Source organism: Rana temporaria, chromosome 7 (genome assembly GCF_905171775.1).
Source record: "Rana temporaria chromosome 7, aRanTem1.1, whole genome shotgun sequence".
Taxonomy (NCBI): Eukaryota; Metazoa; Chordata; class Amphibia; order Anura; family Ranidae; genus Rana; species Rana temporaria.
In genome coordinates, this window is record NC_053495.1 from 168,508,017 (window position 1) to 168,533,903 (window position 25,887).

The following is a 25,887-nucleotide window of genomic DNA, read 5'->3' on the forward strand; positions in this document are numbered from 1 at the left end:
AATGTCGGAAATAAAAAACACATTGATACACACAAAAAAAAAAAAAATATTGTACATGACAGTTTAGTAGGATACATATAAGATCACTATTGCAATCTTAAAACAAAATTTTACACCCCATTCACACTTGTGCGACTTTCTACATCAAAGTCGTACCGTACCCCATGTTTTCGAATGATAACCATTCATAGATACGTGACTTAAAGTAGCAGCGACTTCAAAGTAGTTCATGCACTACTTAGGTCGGACTTTCATGCAACTTGAGGGCCACAGACATTAATGTCAACCCTCAAAAGTCACATGAAAGTCATACCCAAATGTTTCATGTGCAACAGTGGGTCTGACTATGCCAAGGGACAAGTCACACCCAAGTCGTATTCATCAATACGTCAAAGTAGCACTCCAAAGTCGGTCGACTTTGTTGTACAAGTAAAAGGACCCTCAAAAAGCATTGGCAGACATTACAAGCAGAAAAATCCTCAATTATTCTGCATCAGGGGATGCATTAAAATATTTGACGTTTTATGTGAAGTGAAAATTTAATTTCGAAAAGTTTAGGAAAAAGTGGGGAAGAGTTAAAATGTTTGTGAACCCAAAAGTATAAAATCACTGTTAGCCCCTATAATTTAGTTGGGCATACCACAATGTAGAAGTCTTATTAAAATGAGGCATGTAAATACCCTTTTAGAGCGATCTTCAGGCCAGTCATATGGCTACTGCAGGAGAGGCCAAGATCTCCCTCTGACGTCAGCCGGGGAGGTCACATGGCTGCTCAGCACCTCTCACAGTAGCCCTGCAGACCGGCCTGAACACCACTCTAAAAAGGTATTTACATACCTTGGTTTAATAAAAGACATACAGTGTGGTACGCCATCTATAATAGAGGGGCTGGCACTGATCATTTGTATAATTTTATTTCTAATAATACCGCCAGGAGGGCGACGGAGAGATAGAACACTGAGCTGACAGGCAGAGACGAAGGGGGTAAGGGGGAGAAAGGAGAACAGAGTAAAGCTGCGGATGGAGGGACGAACGCTTACCACTATAGTCAAGACTCAGCAGCCCTGATTATCGTGGTCAGCTCAGAGGGGGAACACCGGAAGTGGCAGGATCAGACAGGTTTTTTACAGTTTGGAGGAGAGAAGATTACACAGCACAAGTACTGTGCTGTAGAACATGCTTTAAGGGAACAGGATCTCTTTATTATTTTCAGGACAACAAACACTTTAAAACACCTGGAAGGTTTTTACTGCTATTTAGGGATCCTTTATATTACTTTCCCTTCCGTTATTGTCAAAGTAACAATGGTTTTGTCAGAAAAACATCTTTAACAGAAACACAGACGGCAATAGCAGCTATTTGGGGTTCCAGACGCCTTCTGCTCAACAAGAAAACTATTTTTGTTAGTGTTGCTGTTGGAGATTTGCAATCACTTCCTGTCTGGTGAAAATGTCATCGGGACAGGATATAAATAGGAAATAATGCAGCCTGCAAAGCAATAAAAACATAGCAGAGGTGCTAAACCTTTCCCACTCTATTCAGAAACAACCATTTTGGTTGGACGAGAAATTAACAATAGCTACACTGTGCATGTAATATACACGTCATTTTTTAGCAGTCATACACTGGTAAGACTAGGTCCCCTTTTTTAATTCAATTTTTGATTCTGGCTAATCTGTGCAAAAAAAAACGTGTTTAGTGTATGCAGCAATACCATGCTTTTTATTTACAAGAATGCTGTCAACTGAACTGATTAAAAAGGTTGTAAAACCCTTACATATTCAAAGATTAGACAAATCCTCCTACATAAGTTGCTCCCATTCATCTGCAGCCCTCTGTACAACCATTCAAAGTAAAGAATTAAAGCTTCTTCTGAGAGCTCAGAAAAATGTGAATGGAGAGCTGTAGTTGCACTCTTGCAGAGCTCAGAGACAGCCTGCCCCAAAGGAACAGAGCTAAGGATGTCAATTAGCTACAGCTCCCTCCCCTTCACCTTGTTTCTCTTGGTGTCAGGAAAACTTGTCAGAACTGATTCATGCTGATAGCATAAGAATGGGACCACAGACAGAAATGACAGTTTGTGCTCTTAATTGAGACAAGTACACACTATAGAGAGATATGCTTTGTCCATAGTGCATGTCTGAGGTTTACAACCTCTTTACGTTACTAAAACAGCACTCAGCAGATCAAACTGCAGCTTAAAGCAGACCTCCACTCCCACTTTATAAAAGATTTTAACTTTTGATATACCATTATTTGCCCCGATGCAATCTGGTACAAAACGGTGAATAAAGTCAACAGTCCATCAATATATGGAAATATCAATTTTCAGTAAAGATTTCTCAAAATAAAATCAAATATGTTCCGCACATACCCTGTTATAAGATGGTCTTATCTGTCCCGGATGCGTTGCAACAGGGTAGTAGCCCTCTACAGTCTGGTATCGGTCTCTGGCTTCGGAAGCATAAGGAGAGCCAGCATTAGGTGGCATGTCCAGTGGTACAGGACTAGCGCGAACCATTTCCTCTCTCTGATAGGACTGGGGAGTAGAAGGGTACACACGTCGGGTATCGTAGTGTGCAGGGTACATGGGCTGGTTCATGGGAGAATATTGTTGGGTAGGGGTTCCGTACTGTGTGCTAACAACTCTGTCTTGTAAATAGGGAGGGTACTGTTCGAGGTAGGCAGGGGTGGACTCAGGAGCAGATGGCTGAGGTCTGACAAAGCGCGACACAGGCTGAGGCGGGTAATAAACATCTGAAAAATAAATAAATAAATCAGAATTAGAAAATGTACAGCTGAGAATGGGACAGTAGACTGATGAAAAAGCAGAACATTTAAAGTCTATGTAGACATGTGACATTCATAAGTGTGGATATACAACAACCACTACTTACCTTACAGGAATGAATGGAGTTAACCGTGTAAGACCCTAGAAATACTTCCCACCCCCTCTCATTTGCTATAAGGTGTTTTCTTTCCTATCTGTGGCCCACGAGAAGTGAAAGAAAATCTCTACAAAGTCAGGGGGAGTCCCCTCTTAAGAGACTGGACAATTTCCCTCAGTTTTGATTTCTCATCACGTTCTGTCCCGTGATCATGTTCACCAGTACAACTACAGTGTAATCTCCTCAGTAAAGACACCCAAAGCATTAAAAACCCAGAGTTTCTAATCTCTAGTCAAAAACAGAGAAAAAACATTTGTCTACAGCAGTGGTTCTCAACCTCAGTCCTCAAGTACGCCTAACAGGCCATGTTTGCAGGTTTTCCTTTATCTTGCACAGATGCTTTAAATCAAAGTCAATGGCTTGGCATTTTGGACAGCTATTTTATACAAGAGAAATTTCCAAAAACATGGCCTGTTGGAGGTACTTGAGGACTGAGGTTGAGAACCACTGATCTACAGATGTACATCACGTGGATTTATATGAAGCAAAAGCATACATAATTTCACAAAAGCTGACAAATTGCACCCAAGGTATAAAGAAATGTCCAAAAACCCATGTATAGAAAAATGCATACAGCATGAGCAAGCCAAACAGAATGACAAAGGGAAGCTAAAACTTACTTGGAGGATAGGGTACAGACTCAAATGGAGGCCCTCCTCCCCTTGGGTCAGAATAAAACATATCCGCCTGGGGAGAAGCATAAATCTGGGAACCTCGTGGTACCATCTGGATCTGTTTAGATACAGGCAATGGGGGGAGATCACCAGAAACACGCTGTGGAGGTGGATGTGAGCTGACGGGTAAGGAGGCAATAGAAGATTTGGGGACGGAGTCCAGGCTGAAGAAAAACAAAACAAAATTACAAAATTGGCAATCAAAGTTTCATAATCCTAATGCTACATGCTGTGACCTGTGTTATCAATCTACTAACACTGTTCGATGAAATACCAACTACTATAGAAGGAAAAAAACAAAAACAAACATACAGCTCTGGAGGGGAGCCTGGGGCACTGTTGCTCAGATGATCCAGTTTCACTGGCTTCATAACAGAGTCGTAGCCGGAGTCCGTCCCACGGGAGATGAGCTGTGTCACAGAGTTTCCAGACACTATGCCATTGGGAAGGCCAGCTTGTTTCCGACTAGGTAAATCCATAGGACCCTCATCTGAGTGTATAGATCCGGTAGGCAGCCCAACTTCATTCAGCTGACCAAGAGAGGCACTCAGTGGGCGCCGAGGAACCAAGCGCTTGTTCATTTTTCGAAACCTTTAAAAAAAAAAAAAAAAAAAAAAAAAAAAAAAGAAATGCAAAACAAATTACTTTTAAAAAATTGAATAAGGAGGAATATATAGCACAATATAAGGTTAGCCCACTTGAAATAGGAAATTAAATTTGCACATTGTTTGGCTTTATTATCCACATGCGTCTTACACGGTAGGTGATTTAACGGCGAGATGAGCTTCACTGCAGTTCCTTCAATATGGTGCATGGCCTCTCTGGCCAAAGGAATGCAGGAGGAGAGAGCAGGCCAGAGGAGCTCTAAATAAAGGTTTACATACTAAGCACTCCAGGTTTCAGGGTTCCCGGTTCATGCTGGAAGATAAGTCCTTCAAGTACCTGCAGTTTATTTCTGCTGCCAGAGTTCATATACTTCTTGTTTACTAAAAGGTACTTGATAATTTCCATGAATAATACATTTATTTTTAGATCACAGTTTAACTAGAAACGACTTTATTTTTGTGCTGATTTGAATCAGAAGTTCTGTCACCAAACTTTCAATCCCACAATAAGAAGTCTGAGGACAAAGCATACCCTAAAAGATGATGAATACTGCCAAATCTTTAAACTTGCCAGCATGCGTTGCTGACACTCCCGGGTAGATCAAACAGTGTGTCCTCCAATATGCAGCATGGTTCCTCCCACCAGCTGCCATATCACAGGTTACAGTACATAAAGCAACTGGCAGGAGGAGCCACAACACCCAGCTGGAAAAAATACTATTGAAAAAACTCACAAGTCCTACAAAGTGAAAGTAGGACTGCAACAAAAGTGAAAATTTGCCTAGCTGGCCACCAGATAGGTAATCAAATTTTTCTTTTATAGGGTGCGTCACTCTTAAACCTTCTATCCTAGCAACATAGACACTTTAAGGCTTTGCCACAATAACCTCTCTGGTTTAAACATGATATTCTAAAGTCCAAAATAGGAGAATCAGTTTCTCACTGCAGAACCATATTATTTGTAAAACAATATACCTCACAAACCGTGAGTTAAGAAAGCCATTTAAAGTGTAAACCTCAGCAATGAACATCTCTTGCTTGCTCTGCTCCCTTTTGTGTGTTAAATATACATTGGGTGTAGAAAAGAATCTCCAGTCTTTAAAATAATCACATTTTGTTGCTTTGCAGCCAGAAATTAAGGACAGACAGTTTGATTTATCTAGCTGTATTTACTAGTGCTATAAAACGTATAACATCCAAGTGAAAGACATCCCACCAACATGACAGAAAAAGAATGAAAAAATTCAAACCCCCCTCCTAAAAAATGAAAAAATTACTTGAACTCAACCAGGTGTAGCTAATCACCTTCAAAATGGCACACAAAGCCATTTGACTTTGAACTGAGATCAGCTGAGGTCATTTTGATTAGCTCAGCACGGAAAGAGCTTTCCTGGAGCATTTCAGTCAATGGCAGTGCAACTGAAGCAAACCATCAACTATGGGTGGAAAGGCACTGTCACCGGGATCATTGGGATACATTTGTGGACAGGGACAAGTCAGGAGATGGATACCAAACAATTTCAAAGGCTTTATCAATGCCTATAACCACAGTGAAGTATATCATTAAGAATTGGAAGGGATTTGGTACAACACAGACCTGGAGGTGTTATGGTCAGATAAGACTAAAATTGAATTATATGGCCTCAACACCAAATGATATGTCTGGTGGAAATCCAGCACAACTTGCATCCAAATAACACCACTCCTACAGCAAATTATGATGATGGTAATATCCTGTTATGGAAGCGTTTCTCTGTAGCAGGCACTGGAGGACTTGTCAGGATAGAAGGAATAGAAGGGAAATGGATGGGACAAAATACAGTCAAATTCTTGAGGAAAATCTGCCATTAAGTTGTCAATGAGAAGATTCATCTTCCAACATGACAGTGACCCAAAGCATACAGCAAAAGTGACCACAGAGGGGTTGAAGGAGAAAAAGATGAATGTCCTTGCATGGCCTAGTCAGAGCCCAGACTTAAACCCAATTGAAAAGCTGTGTAAAGACTTGAAGACTGCAGTTCACCATCAAAATTAACTGAAATTGAGCAGTTCTGCAAAGAAGAGAGTGGGCAAATAATGCAAAATCTATGTGCAAAGTTAGTAGAGACAAATCCCAACAGACTAAATGCTGTAATTAAAGTAAAAGGTGGTTCAACAAAAAACTGACAAGAGGGTGATCCTTTTTCAAAATCGGTGATTGTTTTTTACATTTTTTTTTCCCTGACATGTTGGTGGGCAAAGGGGCGTGACCAAAAAAAGTCTGCCAATCAGCATCAGATCAGCACTCTCAGCCAATGGCGCCCACAGTCATAACACAATAGCTTAGCGGGGGAGATTGCTGTACCAACGGATCGGATTTTTAGTACAGGTTCTCCTCCTGAGCGCTTCAGTTTTTTTTTTTTCTTTCAGCCCGCTGGGTTAAACAACTTATAGTTTGTACGAGGCATTACTGTAAATACCTAAATAGACAATGTACAGTAGATTAGATGTCTGTATTGTTACTCAAAATCAACTTTTAAAAAAAGTACTTACTTCTCCAACTCTTCTTGGGAATGAGCAAAGGTGCAGCTAGCTCCTCGGGGACAGCCTCCCCTCTGTTTCATGTCCCTGCACATATAGGTCTTGTACTTGCTGTGCTGTGGCGGCTGTACAAATAGAAATGCAATTATTGGGGCTATCTTTACATGCACAGTCATTTTTCAACAAAAACAATAATATAGAACCCTGCCAACTGTAAAGAGTCTATCATTACATAATGTGCAAAACAAACTATATTTCAAATAAACCTCACAGACATTCTAAGGGCAAGTTCACACCACATGTAGTCCAGTGCAGTTTTTTTTTCTGTGTCAAAAACACATAGGTTATATGGTTTCCAATAGCATAGGTCACACCAGTGCAGTAAATTCCAGGACTTTCCAGTTCCAGAAAAAAAAAAAAAAAAAAAAACATGCAGCATTTTTTAAGTCCTGGACTGTACTGGAACGCAGTAAATGCATAAAAACCGCACCAGAATGCACGCGAACGCATCAAAAACCCACCGGAACACGCCAAAAGCGCAATAACGCACATGCAGAAATGCATCCGGTAAGGAGTGTGTTTTTTGTGGTGTGAACCAGCCCTAAACCTGAACTCCGAGAATATAGGAAGTAAACTACACTTGCAGTGGGGCTCAACCAAGACTGCAAGGGATTTATTTGCCATGAGTACCTGTAAAACCTGAATTTATGACTTGCCTGAATAATGATTTTCTTGAAAAAAAAAAAAAAAAAGTACAGGATTTTAGTCTTGACCATGGCCAATATGCAGCTACCTTTAGGTGACTGGACACTAGGAAAAAATTTAATAAAAAAATAAAACTGCAGGGACATGTCTTATAAAACCCCTACTTCCAGTAAGCAATAGGAAACTCATAAGGTGCAAGGAGGGACTTGTGTCCTGCACCACTGTACTTCAAGAAACTGATTTTGTAGGCAAGTCACACAGAATCTTAAAAATTGTATGTTCAAAAGCAGTCCAACTGAGGGGTGAGCAACAAGCAAACGCTAACAGGCCCATGTAGCAATGGGTCACAGAAAAACTAGACAAAAAACTCAGAGCAGCTTGAAGCATTGGGGAAATGGCATCAAATGAAGCCTGAAGGCCCTTCTGACAAGACAGATGGTCTGTGAACAGAAGACTAGAAAGATGCCTGATCTTGAAAAGCCCATATAAAAAAAAAAAAAAAAAAAAACACTAATGGATTTAGTGAAGTGCGCCCTAACAAGGGTGGAAACCTCTCTTTTCACCTATAAAGGCTCAAATTATAAGATGACTTGTCTAATTGACCTAGTTGGGATGGAGCAGAGGCAGATAGCAGCTGAGCGGGCGACTCTCATAGCGCATACTACATTGAGACAGTGGATTGAGCTTTTCTTAGGATGTTTCAGAACAAGATATAGGAGAGAGGAAAACGTTTCTGGTTAAGGTGGAAAGAGCAAACCACCTTGGCAAGAACAGGGAGAAAAGCACCCTTTAAGGCCTTTACCACACGGGCAGATCGAATTCAGCTTTTGGTCGCGGATAGATCAAGTTATCTACCACAGCTAAACTCAGACAATGCTTTCCAATGGCCCCATTCACACTGCATTTAGCAACTGTTTGGTTACATGGGGGTTTGTGCAGTTAGAGCACACCTTCACTGAAACAGAGACTTGGCGAGTTTGGGGAGGTGGGGGAGTCCAACAAAACTTCTTAGCCTCAGGAGCCTACGGTCTTTGACCTACAGGATCCTTTTCATCTAAATGAAAAGGGGTATATCCAGGAACTCTGGTGAAGTGTATCTGCTAATCCGTATTAACGGTAGTGCAAAGCAAGAAAGCTATAGGTGGTGGTAAATGAAGGGATCCGTTAAAATAAAGCCAGAGTCTAGGGTCATGCGCTTAGTCCAGGCAGCAGAGACTGGCAGATGGATATGGAAGCAACCATAGGTTGCATGTCGGGACAAACCAAAGAAAACAAAGCCTTCAAGAGGGATTCCAACCTCTTATAAACTAGGTCCTTAAAGCGGAGTTCCACCCAAAAACAGGTATTTGACCCACTTTCAGGCCACTCCCACTCTCCCTCCCCTGCTGTCTCCTGGGAAACACACTGTTCCCAGGAGAGAGCGGGGACCAGTGAGGAAGCGCCACGCTACTCGCGCATGCGCAGTAGGGAACCGGGCAGTGAGGCCGCAAAGCTTCACTTCCTGATTCCCTCACCGAGGATGGTGGCGGGGGCAGCCCAGGGACGAGCGATTGCTCAACCGCCGACATTGTGAGCGCGCTGGACAGGTAAGCGTCCATTTTTTTTTTAAGTCAGCAGCTGCACCATTAGTAGCTGCTGGCTTTTTTTTTTTTTTTAATTCAGGTGGACCTCCTCTTTAAAGACAAAAACATCTCCCACAGGAATCAACAAGGTCTTATTAGGGCAAGAAATGGTAGGGTCAACCAGGGGGATTGTCCATTTCTGAAGGAAACCCTCCTCAAGGTATAGCTGAGCAGAAAGCTTTGGAAGAAGAAAGAAAAGGGTATTTCAAAGTGGGGCCAGTCACTGAACAAGACAGGCTCTAATTCTGCGTACACACAATAGCAAATTCCGACAAGAAAAGTGTGGATTTTTTCTGACGGAATGTTAAATATCTTGCAGGTTTTTTCCCCCATTCTTTAGGCCACTGTCCAATCACCTAAAAAGGTAGCTGCATAAAACCCAAGTTTACTACTAAAGATCTTGTGTCAGATACAATGAAGAAAAGCACTTTTACTTGGCTTATCTTTTCTCAATCAATAGCTGGCAATTGGTCCTCTCCAACACGCTTGTGGCCAGGCTCTCGCCATTCTAACATTGAAGGACCGATGGTCCTGTACTGTATGCAATGGCATACAAGCTGCAAACACCAACCAGAGCGCTGAATAGAAGAGGCTGTGGGGAATGGGCACATAGGAGCAGCTTGATGAAGTGAGTTATAAAAGTATATTTTTTTTTTGGTTTGTTTTTTTCAATAGCCTAGGAGGAGCCCCAAAGCTTTTGATTTACCTGGGGTTGATTTATAAACCTTTAGAAGTCCTGCCTAAGCGCATAAACAGCAAAGCAGCTACAATTTCCTTTGAGAAAGTGGATCCAAAGTATAAATGTAACGCATTTCAATGTGACGATAAATACAACAAAATGGATATCAAGGACTTTTTCGTCAAAAGTAGCCTAGGTAGATTGATGCCCCCCAGATACAGCTTGCTGAATTGCATGTCATCAAGCTAGGTTTCTTCTTAAAATGGGAAAAAAAAATAAAAAAATTCTCATATCATCCCATGAGCATGCTATACAATTCTTCTGCTAATCTTAGAATACAAAGAGACTATGCTTAATTCTGCTTAAATAAATAAAAATACTGTTAGAACCAGAAGGTACCCCCCAAGTACCAAGTCTTAATTGTAATGGTGCATCTCTATACAATAGCCCTTCTAGCCCCATTTCCTCATGATCATACCAAGGAAAGAATATATTTTCAGGTTTTATTTAGCATGATATATAGAGAGACCAGAAAAGGTCTCTTCTCAAAGATGCACAAATACAGTAAGTAGTACTTAAGGAAAGAAGCAATTGACTTGCATGCAAATTCTATATTTTGGAGAACAGTAAAGGACATAGGCTGGATATTCAGATATCCTGAGTTATAAGCTGGCACCTTCAGGGGATTGAACACTGTCAAAGCTCTAATAGATACCCTGCATGGGAATACCCCTCTAACTCTACCCCACTGCATGAGACTTCCGTTTTTTAGCAAGTAATACAGGGAGAGGGAAGGTGTCCTGTACTTTAAGATATGGAATTAAAAGGCAAGTCAATATTCCTCTTATCGTTATTGTACAGCACAGGACACAGACTGGATATTCAAAGACCCTATTGCTTCCCCAAGAAATGAATAGGAACAAGGCAAACAGAACTGTGCCACAGAGGCCCAACACTAAGGGTCAATGTGCTGCTGCAAGAACCTTGTGGTCAAAAGTAGCATCTGCAGAAGCTTGGACATCCAGCAGGTAGAACTTGGAGAAGATAGGAGCTTTGCAAAGCTGGGCAAGAGATGATGGAAGGCCCGGGAAACACCCACCAACCTAGCAACACTGAATTTGAAGTAGGATGTCCCTTGCAAGGCCCCGGTCAACACAACAAAGTGAGAATCCGTCTTTGTTATAGGAGCTATGGCTTTTGAAAAAACTCTGATGGCTCCGACAATGTCTGGAAATCTCTTTAGGGTGCTTAGGAGCAAAACGCAAAGAGGGAAGGAATATGTTTTCAATAAAGAGCCAGTAACGCTGGCCATACATGGATCAAAATTTAGCCACTTTGGCAATAATTTCAATTTAAAAATGGCTGTTCCTGTTCATTCTAATCGACATCTCATGAACGGTACTGCTGGAAAATGTCCCTTTGTCCAATTTTTCAAACCATCAGCACTTGCAGCCTATCAGCTGGAGTGCTGATCAGTGTATTCTGGAGGCCATCAGAACACAATGACACAGGATTCACACATCCACACAATGCTGGCTGAATTAAAAACCCGAATCATGTATGGCGTACTTTGTCTTTGTGAAGGATCAAGAACGGCTTCCTACAAGAGAGACGCTGTTTCAGAGACATCTGACTAGAAAGGCCACTTTGCAGAAAAGATCATATGAAGAGTTTCCTGATGCGTTCAGAGACAATGTTGCCTGAACTGTGAGGAAATGGAACCCCCCTCCCCAGCCTGTGAAGCTAGCATGTTATTGCCCCCCCATGAGTGTGGTAGCAACAACTTCACCATTGTCAAGACTTGACTGCATATTTTACAAAGCTATGGAGTTTCTTGCTTGGCTGGAGAGGCGCATAGGGAGGTCAAAGGAAGGAGTGTTTTTTTCCAGGCCAATAGGGTGGTGCATTGGAAAGGCCTTGAATAGAATGGAGCAAAGGGTACGGCTTTGAATTAGGCTCAGAACTCATTTAGAATCTCACTGAAGGATACCTCTGATCTTAACCACTAAGGCCCCTTCCACATGGGGACAGATCCGCTTGCACCCTGCAGCTTACTACAAGTGCCAAGATGAGCACCCAAGCAGGATTAAGTACCTGAACCAACATAGGCGATCCCCACAGTGTGGGGGCTGGGTACGGCTCCCAAGGTTTTACCAATCCAGATGCATTGCTTCCATTGTCAAGTTAAAAGACAGTGAGGAGTTGACAGAAGAGTTAATTGTAAAAAAAAATAGTGAAGCAAATAATCATTCTGTAAAGGAGAAGATGTCAATCGTACAAGGACGCTAGCAAAAAACAGAGGTGCTGCAGAGTGGCCAGGCATATAGAAGTGCACCAAGGGTCTAGCAAAGCCTTGCCAGTGTTCAAACACCTGAAGGTTCCAGCCATTAACCCAGTAGGGTTATATAGGCATGGGCTAAGGCAGCGCATTTTTATACAAGAGAATAAAAATACTTTTAATTATACCAACATATTTAAAAGGAGCACATGTACATCAAAAGTGGCTTTGCATTCAATAGTACATCTCCTCACAGTGTGGAACACAAAGAAAGGTACATTATGCAAAAGCAGATGAAGAAGACCTCTTTTGATGTACACGTGTTCCTTTTAACAACAAGGTTGGTCTTTATTGATGCACAAATGGTACAAGGCACAATACAGAAATCACAATTCAGAAGGAAACGAAAATAATACAGAAAAAAACACATGGAGCACATGAGTTAGCAGGAGAGATGCAACATGTCATTAATGTAGTCAACAAAATTGAAGGCGTGAGCAGGGAAGGAGGGAGGGGAAGAGGAGGAGTGGGGGGAGGAGAAGTGTGGGGGGGGGGGGGGAAGAGGAGGGGGGGGGGGGGGGGGGGGGGCAGAGGGGAACCCACAGCCAAGCGAGGACCCCAATACAATCAGAATCATAAAAGGGTTAGTCCATGGACCCCACACACGCTCAAACTTCAGAGGACATGCTCAGTTCAGGTATGTAAGTTTATACAGAGGCAAGACAGCATTAACTGCATCCATCCATGCCCCCACCGTGGGGGGCCCTGGAGGTCCATTTGAACAGAATCACCTTTTTGGCGTAAAAAAATAGCAGAGACATTAGCAGCTTGGTATACCTAGGCCTCTGCTCATCATCCTGTACCCCCAGCAGAGCCAGCTCTGGAGAAACCAGGACATCCGGGTGGAGACGGACATTAATGGTCTCAAAAACTGCGGACCAATAATCCGAGAGCCTGGGACAGGCCCAGAACATGTGGATATAGGTACCCTCTGGAGAACAACATCGCGGGCAGTTCGGGGAGCGTTGCGGATAGATCCCATGCAGTCTCTGAGGCGTAAAGTACACATGTGTTCCTTTTAAATATTTTGTGTTAAAGTCTTTTTATTCTCTTTTACGAAAATACACTGTCTCAGCCTATGCCTATAACACAAAAGAGGGTTTCTAAATACTATTAGTTATTGGGATGATGGCACATTCAAACACCTTATCAGCATCTACTACAACCAATAACCCAGCATCTATGAATAACCAGCCGCTGCCCTGTATTGTTTGATTGATACTACATCTCTGTTGCCTTACACAAATACTGACAGCATTCTTGGTCCAATTTGCTGAATTATATATGCATTACAGTAGTGCAAACATCATAAAAAATAGTGGACCAGAGGGGAATCCAGGGTTGCAGGTTTACTTAAGATGCAGGCGCTTCATCTACACCAATGACAACCACAATTAGGAAAGTACCCAGAAATCAGTCAGCTCACAGGCCTTGGGCAAGGAAAATGAAGGTATAAGACAAATAATTATGGGATTAGATACCTCTAACCCAATAAGCAACAGCATGCATGTTTAACAGCTTTTATTGATCTATAAGTATCAATGTGTAGTAAATAAAGGCACCAAGTTCCGTATACAATGGTGTTGCATACCTTGCAGCCACATATGCAGAAAGCCCCATGATCCAATGGAACAGAACCTAACCATGCATGTATACAAATGCCAAGCAATTTAAAAATTCAGCACCATACTATGCATGGCACCAGAAACCTCAAAAGCACTTATACAGAAAAATATCCAAAACAGAAAAAAGACAGGCAGATTAACATTGTGCTAGATACTTTAGAACATTACTGCTGTGGGCAGGGCCGAAAACTAAGCTACATGGGGCTGAAACGGATGGGTCTTCTGTGGGGGTCGACCGATTATCGGAACAGCCAATTACTGGGGGCTGATATTGAAATTAGCCAAATAATCGGTATCGGTTAGAAGCTTACCGATTTTGGTCAGACCTCCTCCCTGCCCCCGTCAATCTTTGTCAGCGGTGTGACCAGCAGCAGAGAGATGACATTATCTTTTACTGCCCGCCTTGCATCAACCTCCTACAGCAGGGCAGTGAAGGCTGCTTTTGACAGAGCGATAGTTACGTCATCTCTCACTGCCCGTCTGCATGTGGAAGTTAACCCGCTCGGACGCCGCTGGGGAGATGCTGCCATAAGAAGCGTAAGTGGTGACATGCTGCATCTGGGCGACAGCGGCAAGTGACACGCTGCATCTGGGTGACAGCGATGGACAGAATAACGTCACTCAATATCTATCGGCCAGAAAGGTGGCCGAAAAATCGGTATTGGTATTAGCCCTGAAAAAACTATATCGGTCAATCTCTAGTCTTTTGTGTCCATGCTGAGTATGAAGGCAGAGTGCAGTACTGGTACTATACCGATTATAATTCACCATACTATTCTGTATTCTCTGCCTCCCACCCTGCTGTGGATATCTAATTCAGTTGGGGAAGGAGATGGTTAAACACTTAATTTCATGTGTGCTAGACCCTTATACAAAATGTTTTGTGCATCTTGCCTAATTTATCATTTTCATTCATAGCGAGACTGTCTAGCACCCTGGAAGCAAAACAATTTTACTTGGATTTTCCAAAAAAAGCAACTGGTTGGAGACAATTTTGTAGCTCTAAAGCGGTACCTGAATCATGCAGTAGCTCCGCGCCTCGCTCACCTGCTGCTGATCAGTCCCCTTCTTGCTGTGGTTCTGGATGTAATCCACCAGCCCATGAACAACAGTCTTCACGGCCACAAGACCGTTTTCTAGCTGTTCCCATGTTGGAGGTGGAGCATCTGCAAAAGGATTAACAAAATAAATCTCTGCAATTGTCAAGATGATGCTAGAAAATCACATTTTACACACTTTAAAAAAAGAAGAATGGTTTTCTTTTTTTTTTTATACTTACCTAGGTCTAATGCTGCATCTGTCTCACAGCCCCAGTTACTTACACTGCTTGCATTTGAAAAATTCATTTAATGATGCATCAAGGATTACAGAGATACCATAATGTGTGTCTTTTAGATTTGCCTACAGTTCATTCTGGTATAAGTAGAGTAAGGCTAAAGATTCATGAATGAAGCAAGCAATGTACAGTAGGTGTTGCTAAACAGTCTACAAATGGCTCCCTTAATACATCTGTAGTATAACAAACACACATACCAATGTTGCTAGGTGGAAGCAGTGGCAGTCACCTGCAACATGGATTTGTGCCACGTAACGTCTGATTTACAACAATCTCCTTTTTAATAAATATCTGGTGTGGTCACTATGAATTTATTAGGTGGTTTCCAAATAATAAAGGTGCCTGCAGAAATTACACAGAATGCCCAATCCCACCATTTACAGTCTGATTGGTAAAACTCTGTATGTTTGTAGACACCTCCACGACTATGGCTGAGCCTGCTTATGGGAGAATTGATTTGCCAAGATTGATTTTCCCAGCCAATTATTATTTGTATAAGTGCTATAAACAAGGGCTGTTACAATCCTATGCAATCCAAACTAACCCATTAATGCATGCAAGCATATTTTCATTCCATCGTCAGCTTTGTATTTATTTTTTTATTTATATATTTGCATGCTATTCTCATATCAAAAAACAATTGGTTACTAAAGTTACGAAAATTCTTGTAGGACAGACTACAACTTCAGAAGTGATGTCATGTATTCTATTGTACTGCATGTATTCTATTATTTCTGAGCATGCGTGGTCCTGGTCACACGATTTATTTCGTACAAATACAATACGAACGAAAAATGGTTCGTATTGTTAACATATGAGAACATTTTTTGTGCTTCCTCCTACATATATTTTCGCATGAACTGTCGTTGTCTTTATCGGCTCTCGAAAGCTGTGTACTAATGATCAGAATATCAGACAAGCACTTTGAAAGCAGTATTTTTCAACAGATTTTCTCAATCGCTTGTACTAGTCATTCAATTCCAGATTTCTGTCAGGTTTACAAACACTTACCAGGGCTTGGATCTATATTTGCCAGCAGCTCTAGATGGGGACGTAATCTGTTGAGATTGGCAGGGTCTCCAGTCCTCTGCAGAGCAATGGTCAGTTCCTGGACGCTCTGAGCAAACGAGGCCGGGGTCTGCAACTTAACAAAAACTTTCTTGTAATAAATGAACTAGCATGACTTTCAAACCATCAAATTCAAAAAAGACACAGGGTAAGGGTAGGAACACAGAACCAAAGGTTATGGAATCAAGATGGGGCCCAATCATTATGTAAGGTACGTTAGAAAACAGTCAGGACATGGGGAGAACAAGACAAACTGACAGACAAAATTTTTTTGGATGGGGCAGGAATGAGGCGGTTACCTTGTCAATTATGGATTGCATATGGGATTTGTGAGACTGATCCCCATACAAAAGAGAGGACCATTGATCAGGAGCAATGCGCAAGCCAGCCTCCATAGCGATCTGTACAATCTGAGAATCATGCTCTCTGCGCAGTGCTTCATAAGTGCGAAACTCCTCCTTTAACTGCATCAGGGAGGAATCTTCATCACGCTTTGTGACCTGAAATTGTAAAATACTCTGTTAAGTCTTACACAGTTGTACTTAAACTGTTGTTGTCCCATTTCACTGCAAAATGTGTGCTCCCCACAGCAACTTCCACTCTCATGTTGCAGATTACATTGAGTTACATTTTTTTTTTTTCCACCTTTGTATGCGTTTACCCAGCTAATCTTAAAAAGCCTAATACCCAGGCTGGCACAATGAACAATTTCCTTAACTAAATGATATGGCTGCTGTAAACTCATACTGTGTCATACTGCATGTTGTTGGGCTTGAGCGCTTTTTAGCCAGTCAGAGGAAGTCTTATATTGTTATTAACAAACATAAGGTTTTCCCTGATTGGCTGACATGGACACCATGATATCCCCCCGCCTCTCCACCTCAGCCAATCAGAGCTTCGCCTTCAATAATTTAAAAAAATATCAGGCATCCTCTGAATGGTCAAGAAGCATTTAGCCCAACTTGATTTTGTTCCAGCAGTGGATGGAAAGTCTCTCAAGTTACTGCCGGAACACCTTAGCTACATACAGTATGTAGCTAAATGTTACATACAGTGCGATTCAGCGCTCACAGCAGCCTCATGGCTTAGTAAGGGAAACGGTTTGGCCCAGATGAACTATTTAAGTATCAGAAACTGCTTAACCGCTTTGCTGAAGAAAGAAAAGCCAATTTAAAGCGGAACTTCACCCAAAAGGTCTACTTCACAGACACATTTGTACCCGAACTTTGTCAGATGCGCTTCCACGATCTGAGCAGGAATTCCAACCCCCATTCACAAAAGACAGTGCACTTGGCGCATTTGTAAAGGGTGACCAGCTGCTAAACCGCAAGGCTTCACTGCCAGATTTCCTTTCGTTAAAATGCCTGACGAAGGGGTCCAAAACATTGCACTGAGTCTTCTCTTATTGCGATTATTCTTCAATAAAAGGATTGGATGTAATTGACGATCCCTGGTGTGCTTGCAAATATGTACATTTGATTAGTTGAAAATATTGGCGCCTGGACCAAAATGAATTGAAGAATCAGCTCGTGTGAGGACATCACTGGATTCCTGGACAGTCAAGTGTCCTATTAAAAGCCAGCAGCTACAGTATTTGTAGCTGACGCTTTTATAATTTTGAAGGGAGACTTGAGCTCCTCTTTAAAGAGCTGAATAACTTATGTTCAGATTTTACATAAAACTCACTGAAACCACTAGGACCTTTTCACACTTGTTCATTTTCTTGCAGCAAAACACACAAGTTTACTGTATGAAAATGCATTACAAATAAATAAAAATCCCATTCAATCCTAAATGGCTGGTCCAAAACACTGCAGTTTAGTGTGTTTTTAAAGGAAAATGATGTGGATACATTCACAAGTATGCACGTGTGTTACTATGTGTGCTGAAATACATGTGCATAGGTGTGAATGTGCCCTTTTATTTTTCGCTTCAACAATTTTGCCTCCATTTTGGAGTCTGCTGTTTATAGGCAATTTAGATTTCTTAAACCATTTAATGAATAGAAATCTTGTTTATCATTGGGGTGCCTCAGGCACAACTTTCATTATGTCCACAACCACTTAAGCCCCGGACCATATTGCTGCTCAAAGACCAGGCCACTTTTTGCGATTCGGCACTGCGTCGCTATGACAATTGCGTGGTCGTGTGACATGGCTCCCAAACAAAATTGGCGTCTTTTTTTCCCACAAATAGAGCTTTCTTTTGGTGGTATTTGATCACCTCTGCGGTTTTTAGTTTTTGTGCTATAAACAAAAATAGAGCGACAATTTTGAAAAAAAAATAACTTTTTCCTCAGTTTAGGCTGATACGTATTCTTCTACATATTTTTCGTAAAAACAGAAAGAAAAAAAATCGCAATAAGCGTTTGATTGGTTTGAGCAAAAGTTATAGCGTTTACAAAATAGGGGGTAGTTTTATGGCATTTTTATTAATATATTTTTTTTACTAGTAATGGCGGCGATCAGCGATTTTTATCGGTACTGAAACATTATGACGGACACTTCGGACACATTTTTGGGACCATTGGCATTTTTATAGCGATCAGTGCTATAAAAATGCATTGATTACTATAAAAATGCCACTGGCAGGGAAGGGGTTAACACTAGGGGGCGAGGAAGGTGTTAAAGCGGGAGTTCACCCGAATTTTTTTTTTTTACATTAGATTGAGGCTCATTTTGTCAAAGGGAATCGGGTATTTTTTTTTAAATCGAAGCAGTACTTACCGTTTTAGAGAGCGATCTTCTCCGCCGCTTCCAGGTATGGTCTTCGGGACTGGGCGTTACTACTTGATTGACAGGCTTCCGACGGTCGCATACATCGCGTCACGAGTAGCCTAAAAATCGTGACGCGATGTATGCGACCGTCGGAAGCCTGTGAATCAAATAGGAACGCCCAGTCCCGCAGCCCATACCCGGAAGCGGCGGAGAAGATCGCTCTCTAAAACGGTAAGTACCGCTTCGATTTTAAAAAAAACTACCCGATTCCCCTTGACAAAATGAGCATCAATGTAATATTAAAAATTTATTTTTCGGGTGAACCTCCACTTTAAGTATGTTCCCTGGGTGTGTTCTAACTGAAGGGGGGGGGGGGGTGGACTGACATGGGGAAATGACTAATCGCTGTTCATACATTGTATGAACAGAAGATCAGCATTTCTTCCCCTGATAGGACCGGGGAGCTGTGTGTTTACACACAAAGCTCCCGGTTCTCGCTCTGTCACGAGCGATCGTGTGTGCCCGGTGGTGATAGCGTCAGCCAGGCACACGCATCAGCGAGATGACGTAGATCTATGTGATCTCGCCCAGCAGAGCCGGCGGCTGGTCGGCAAGCGGTTAATCCTGCCATCTTAACTCTTTGCCAGATGCAGGCACCCTCTCTGCATATTCAATAAAATGGGCCTACTAAGCACAAATTAGCAGCCTGGGAATTCACTGTGGTTGACAAATGTTCACATTTTTATACCATTTTTAAAAAGAAAAATTACTTTGCATTTATTAGGAAAGATCAGCACAATACAATTCTAAACTTTGGAAAGTTCAGTGTAAAACATCAAATGCCAATTATAACTTATTAGGATCCCAGATTGTTATGGTGTAAGAAAAGTAAAACTCTATACCTTAAAGCAAGAGGCTCTGTACAACAACTGGACAACATGCCCAATGCTAGTTTTCGAGGCTTGAGGAAAGCGCGGTTCCAGTCTTTGCACCACAAACAAAACCAGAACCTTCCGGGAGAGCGCAGATCCGTCTTCCAGGGCCAGGAGGACAAGCTTGAGGGCTTCTTCCTGCATGGCTGTAACGCAGATAGTTCATTAAAAGTCTTAAAGAGCAATTCCAGGAAAGTAAAAATTAACATAGTGAGGAACTAACAACATCCAGTAAACACTGCAGCTATGCTATATTCAAGAGTTCATTAAAATGTACAATAAGCTGATCTCTCTGTAGTTTACTACAGCAAGAACTAGGGCTGAAACCACTAATCAACATAAATTGATTATAAGAATAGCTGTCAAATAATTTCATTATCGATTAGTTCGCCTGCATAGAGAATGCATTATTTGTTTACATGTCAGTATACACAGTGCAGTACACATACAGCTCAGTACACCGTCAATACATGTCAGCAAGCGCCGGGGGAATGTGTGAATGTTTGAGGAGCAATGCCTCATGGGAAATGTAGTCCTGGGCACGAGAAGGAAGTGATACAAGGGCTCTGTGCAGGGAATATCAGCATCTGAACCCAGTGAAGCTGGAGGTATAGAAGGGCATTACAATAACATTTAAATAAACGTTTACCAGTATTATATAGCTACTTTCACGCAAAAGAAAAACACATTTTTATAAAAGACATATCTTCCCCACACCACCCTTCATGTAGCTTCATGTTTTACTTTTGGGGAACTGCAAAATCTGGTGCAGCTGTGCATGGAAGCCAATGCAGCCATCACATCTAAAGATTAATAAGCTGCAATAAATAATATTTTTGTTATTGGGTTTAAAACCACTTTAGATTTTAAATAAGAGAAACAATTACATATTGGAGGTTTTTATCTGATTAATCAAATAAAAAATTATTGGCCAACTAATTGATTATGAAAATAATTGTTAGTTGCAGCCCTAGCAAGTGCCACACATGGTCACTTAAAATTCTGAATGCAGATTTAATTTGGCTTTACTGAAATAAGGCCTTTAAATCCTTGAGTCCAGCAGTGTCCAACTTGTACATCAGCTGTAACTTTCGCAATTGTAAGACATTGGTTTGGAATTGTAGATAAAAAAAAAAAAAAAATGTATTCTAGCATACCTGGACCGAGGAATTGACACCCACGGGCACGAACCGCTGCCCACAGGTTGGAGGAAAGTTGCTGGGGGTTCTGATGTTGCAGGATAAGCTCAGTGACCGTTCTCTCGCCCAGTGAACGAGCTGCTCGCATTGCTCGAATACGACCCTCTTCTTCCACCAGCTGACAATGAACAAGAGTCACCAATTTCCTCTGCATGGGGCGGCTTAGCACGCTTTGGGTGGTGCTATTTAGACCGACACCTGAAGGTGTGAAAAGATAAAAATAGTGCAGAAATTAAACCTTGGCTTTTATTAACCCTTTATAACAACATAACTGCTATTGGTTCCGAACAGGAAAGAAAGAATGTCAACCCCACATCAGAAACCCTCACACATGACAGTTTATTACAATAGATTATCCAACTCTAAAACTGGCTTCTTCCGGCTGACCATTTTCATCCCTTATGATCCACTCGATCTCCCACTAGGACAGGGGTTCTGACTCTGATAAAGCTTAGAAGTAGTCAATACTGTTAAGTTTGCCATTTGAAGTAAGGAAAATTGGGGCTAGTGCTGCAAGTGAGATTATGTTTCGGAGGCTTTAAAGTACCCCTGATGTAATAATCTAATGAAACTGCATCTCTTCTGAGGCCAAGGGGATTCACTCACAGAATGGATACAGCGCCCAGAGGCGATTCAGTTTGCATGTGTTGCGCTATATAAGTTTTTCACTCACTCAGATCATTGCGCGGTTGTTAAAGTGGCTGTAAATCCATTTTTTTTTTATTAAGGCTTGCGCCTTGTACAGTATAGGATTTCATGTCATCTGTGCCCAGTCTTGCCACAAAGAGTTAATCCAGCTCTGAGCAGTCCTCTTTTTTCAGCGAGATAAAAACTCACACACAGAGAAATAGGGGTCAATTTCTACCCCTTGCTGTGAGTGACAGGTGATTTACATATCTCATGCACCAGCCTGAGAGAGACAGACATTCTGTGTACTTCAGATCCCACCCTCCTTTCTTCTCCAGCTCTCCCATGATTGGCTGCTCCACACCTCAGCATGATTGGGCATGCTGAAGTCATGTGGTGACATCACAACTCAACCCACAGATAGAGGAGAGACATTTGACAGGTAAGGATACATGCAGGAGGCATGTATATCCTTATAGATAACCACTATGGCAGTAGTTTAGAAAGAATGACAGATGGTTTACATTACTTTAAAAGAAGCTGGCAGTGTGAGAATAGCTATGGGGCCAGGGGCTCTGATGAAAGACCAGAGAAGAGGACGGCTGCTCTGTGCAAAACAGAGCAATTATAATTTTTTTTTAACCAAGCCTTTAAAGATCACCTTAACTCTACTAAAGCCCTGTGGCCCAGATTCTCCTAGAATTACGTTGCTCCTGGGCAGCGTAACGTATGTGATTTACAATACACCGCCGCAGGTTTACAGCGTTAGTGCCTGATTCTCAGAACACTTAACTGTAAACTTGCAGCGGTGTATCGTAAAAGCGCTCGGCGCAAGCCCGTCCAATGCAAATGGGGCGGGCACCATTTAAATTAGGCGCGTTCCCGCGCCGAGCGTACTGCGCATGCTCCGTCGGGTAGATTACCCGACGAGCATTGCGCTAAATGACGTCGCACCGACGTCATTTGCTTAGACGTTAACGTAAATGGCGTCCAGCGCCATTCACGGACGTCTTACGCAAACGACGTAGATTTTTTAAATTTCGACGCGGGTACGACGGCCATACTTAACATTGGCTGGGCCTCCATAGACCCAGGGGCAACTTTACGCGTCGCAAAGGCTACGGAAACTACGTAAATTCTTTGCGTCGAGCGCGCGTACGTTCGGGAATCGTCGTAATTTGCCAATTTACATAAGCGACGGGGAAAACGACGTCGGCGACACCTAGCGGCGGGAAAAAAAATTGCATTTAAGCTCTGACAGCGTAAGAGCCTTACGCCTGTCAGATCTAATGGGTATCTATGCGTAACTGATTCTAAGAATCAGTCGCACAGATACCCGGGGCCAGTTAAGGACTTACGACGGCGCAAATGATGTTGCGCCGTCGTAACGCCTTTGAGAATCTGGGCCTAAATGTTTAACATTAACCAATAGATTTTTTTCTTAAAAAAAAGTGGAAGTTTCACTTTAGTGTGGAAAATAAAATAAAAGCTATAGCAGGCTTCTAAGGACAGGCCCTAGCCTGCATCAGCACTAAAAAATTCCACATCGACTTCATCCTTGTTAGAGTTTGTTAACAGTAGATACATCTGAAGTGGGTGACAAAAAAAAGTGTGAACAGGAAAAGAGAATTTCTTTACAACCTAATTTGCAAGTTTGCGGTGATAAGAATCACATCAAAACTAATTTTAGTTCCTTGCAAGGCTTTCTTTTAAAGCATCATGGTCATACAGTTCTGAAAACAGTCCTTAGGGAGTTGACACGAATCTGCAAGAAGGAAGTGTAAATTCTCATCATTACTTGTCCTGAAATCTAAGAGTAACACAAAGCTTTCACATCTATAGCCTGCTTATGTAGGCATCCTGTCAGTGGTTCAGGACACTCCTACAAATGTAAGCAAGCTAAAGATGTAGCATGTTCCAGAGATCAGAGTTAGTTTGCTGTATTATATGGAACGTGCTATTACTACATGAAATACTAGGTCTGGCAGGCAACCCATGACCAATTCCAGCCACATAAAAAGCAAAGCTTTCATAGAGCAACTGGACAGAAGTGCAGTCTCTTGGTTTTAATTCCATGATGCATGATTTAACTCTGTCAACACCAGCACCTTCTTCACAACAACTGCTAGACACTATTCTAGAGGCGAGCAAATGGTGTAAAATCACTGGATGAACATGACATATAGAATTAGCAAGGATATGTTCAGGGTTGTGCAGTTAGAACAGCCATGAGTTGTAAGCATTTAGGATGTGCTTGTACATCCTCGGGTAGAAACAATTCTACCAGGATCATGGCTGCATGGCTCAATGTTTACAGCCAGCAATGGGATTTCTGGTAAAGTGAACCAAGCAGCTCTACATTCACCCATTCAATTGTACAGGTCTGGGGAAGGGGCCCCAGATCTCTCAATAAAGAGGACCTGTCACTGCCCCAGCTATCACAAATTATTTTCTTCAATTGAATAAATAATAAAGAAACACCTGTAAAAGACTTTAAAAAGCGTTGCCTATGGAGATTTTTAGGTGTTCTATTTTGTTGCCATTGCACAGTTTTAAAAAATTTAAATCTTGAGATGCTTGGTATCAATTTACTTGGTGCAACATCATCTTTTATTTGATACCAAAAAATGTTGTATTATACTGTGTTTGTGAGCACTAAAATTCTATATTTCAAGGTTATCAGACAAGAGGAAACGGGAACTTGAATTGTCTTGTCTTAGAAACCCTGGAAAACAGTGAATTTGATACGATTTTACCAGAGATCGTGCATATCGGTAAGCAAAGTGAAATAAAATTATAAGCACTGCGGGCAGATTATGTCAGCATGTTTAAAAGGGGTGGTGAAGGTTCATTTTTTTTTTTTTAAACCAACATGGTATATACTTGCCACCTCTGTGCAAGGTTTTTTTTTTTTTTTTTTTTAACTAGATGTACTGTTTTTGATTTCCATTAAATTTATTTTAATAAAATGCTTTTGGAGTAAAAAATCTATCTTAAGAAAGTTCTCTGCATTAATAATTTAGTTTATTCAGCATGAAATGGAGCTTAGTTATGTAGCATGAGGCTGTATATTCTGCAATATTTAAATTTTTGGTAAATTTATTCAATGAATCCAAGCTCTGCAAGCTGAGATAACATGCACTGCTTTGATGCATTCACACAATTTCAGTCAGTAATCATGAGAAAAAAATAATTCAGGAATATTCCTTTATTCCATTGTTTTGAAAAACTATGTACACTACAAACTGTATGACTAAATCAGATTCAAAGTTTTTGTACAACTGACAATGTATCCTGTGTGGCCCTTTTTCTTTTGGGTCACTTAACCGCTATATACATGTCTTTTCTTTTGTTTTGCTTTTTTCAAAATAAAAACTTTTCTGATTTAAAAAAAAAAAACACAGATTCGAATATCGCTGTTTTACTAACCTGACAGCTTATTATTCTAAATAGGAAACCTTCATTTCGTTTGCAAATATTAAAGATTCTAACTACCAATAAGTTGTAGTCCTTACATTTAAAGATCATCTGTCATTTCAGATCCCTCATGGCAGCGCCTGTCAGCGGGCATCCACTAACCTGCTGGCACCATGTCCCTTACCTTGCGGTGTTACTGCCGCATCACCAACCGTTCCATTAAAGTGAACGAGACTGTCGGTGAGTCAATAGCGGGTCAGAGGAAGTGCCACTGCAGGACAGAGATGACAGTTTCTCTTTAAAAATTATGATTTAAATCAAATCCAACCTGGCACAGAGTGGACCTGATCCTCCTCTTTGGGGTCCGCAAGTAGCGCTCCTGGCTCCTCCCTAGATCAGGTGCCCCCTCCACTGACACACTGACAGTAGGACTTGGCACCCCAATGCCCCCCCCCCTGCCTGGATTTGACTGACAGCAGCGAGAGCAAATGCTATCAATCTACACAATGAGGACCGGAGACAGCGTCTGGAGCTGCTGGGCTCGTTCTTGTCGCTGGAAAGATCGGGTTCAAGTAAAAGGGGAGCTCTGGGGGGCTGCTGCATTATAGAATGCATTAAAAGGTGAAAAAACTTGAGGGTTTACAACCCCTTTAAGGCTATTTTTGATGCAAGAAAATTAAAGTAAACACGCAATGTCCATCATAGTGTATAAATATTACTGGTAAAAGTGCAAAAAGCTTACTACACCTTCAGTTTGCTTCAAATCTATTTCTCTGTGCAAAGTGGAAACCCTGGACTTCAGACCCAGGCTGCATACAAAAGCTGCACGATTCTGGCTAAAAATGAGAATCGCAATTTTTTTTGCTTAGAAGATA

The 25,887-nt window shown here is 41.6% G+C and overlaps 1 protein-coding gene across 8 annotated transcripts in view; it reads right to left on the reverse strand.

The window, feature by feature from the left end:
* Positions 1 to 25,887, reverse strand: part of RC3H1 (ring finger and CCCH-type domains 1) — a 109,331-nt gene that overhangs the window by 22,224 nt on the left and 61,220 nt on the right. For 6 of the 8 annotated variants that reach the window (XM_040360390.1, XM_040360393.1, XM_040360387.1 and 3 more), the window contains exons 4-12: positions 20,927 to 21,166; positions 19,740 to 19,915; positions 16,420 to 16,620; positions 16,064 to 16,196; positions 14,731 to 14,882; positions 6,760 to 6,872; positions 3,935 to 4,213; positions 3,569 to 3,786; positions 2,375 to 2,757 (exon numbers count right to left, since the gene is read on the reverse strand). In XM_040360390.1, the coding sequence (XP_040216324.1) occupies positions 2,375 to 2,757; positions 3,569 to 3,786; positions 3,935 to 4,213; positions 6,760 to 6,872; positions 14,731 to 14,882; positions 16,064 to 16,196; positions 16,420 to 16,620; positions 19,740 to 19,915; positions 20,927 to 21,166 (1,895 nt within the window). The remainder of the gene's footprint in view (positions 1 to 2,374; positions 2,758 to 3,568; positions 3,787 to 3,934; positions 4,214 to 6,759; positions 6,873 to 14,730; positions 14,883 to 16,063; positions 16,197 to 16,419; positions 16,621 to 19,739; positions 19,916 to 20,926; positions 21,167 to 25,887) is intronic. The other 2 variants (XM_040360389.1, XM_040360392.1) reach the window with 2 other exon arrangements.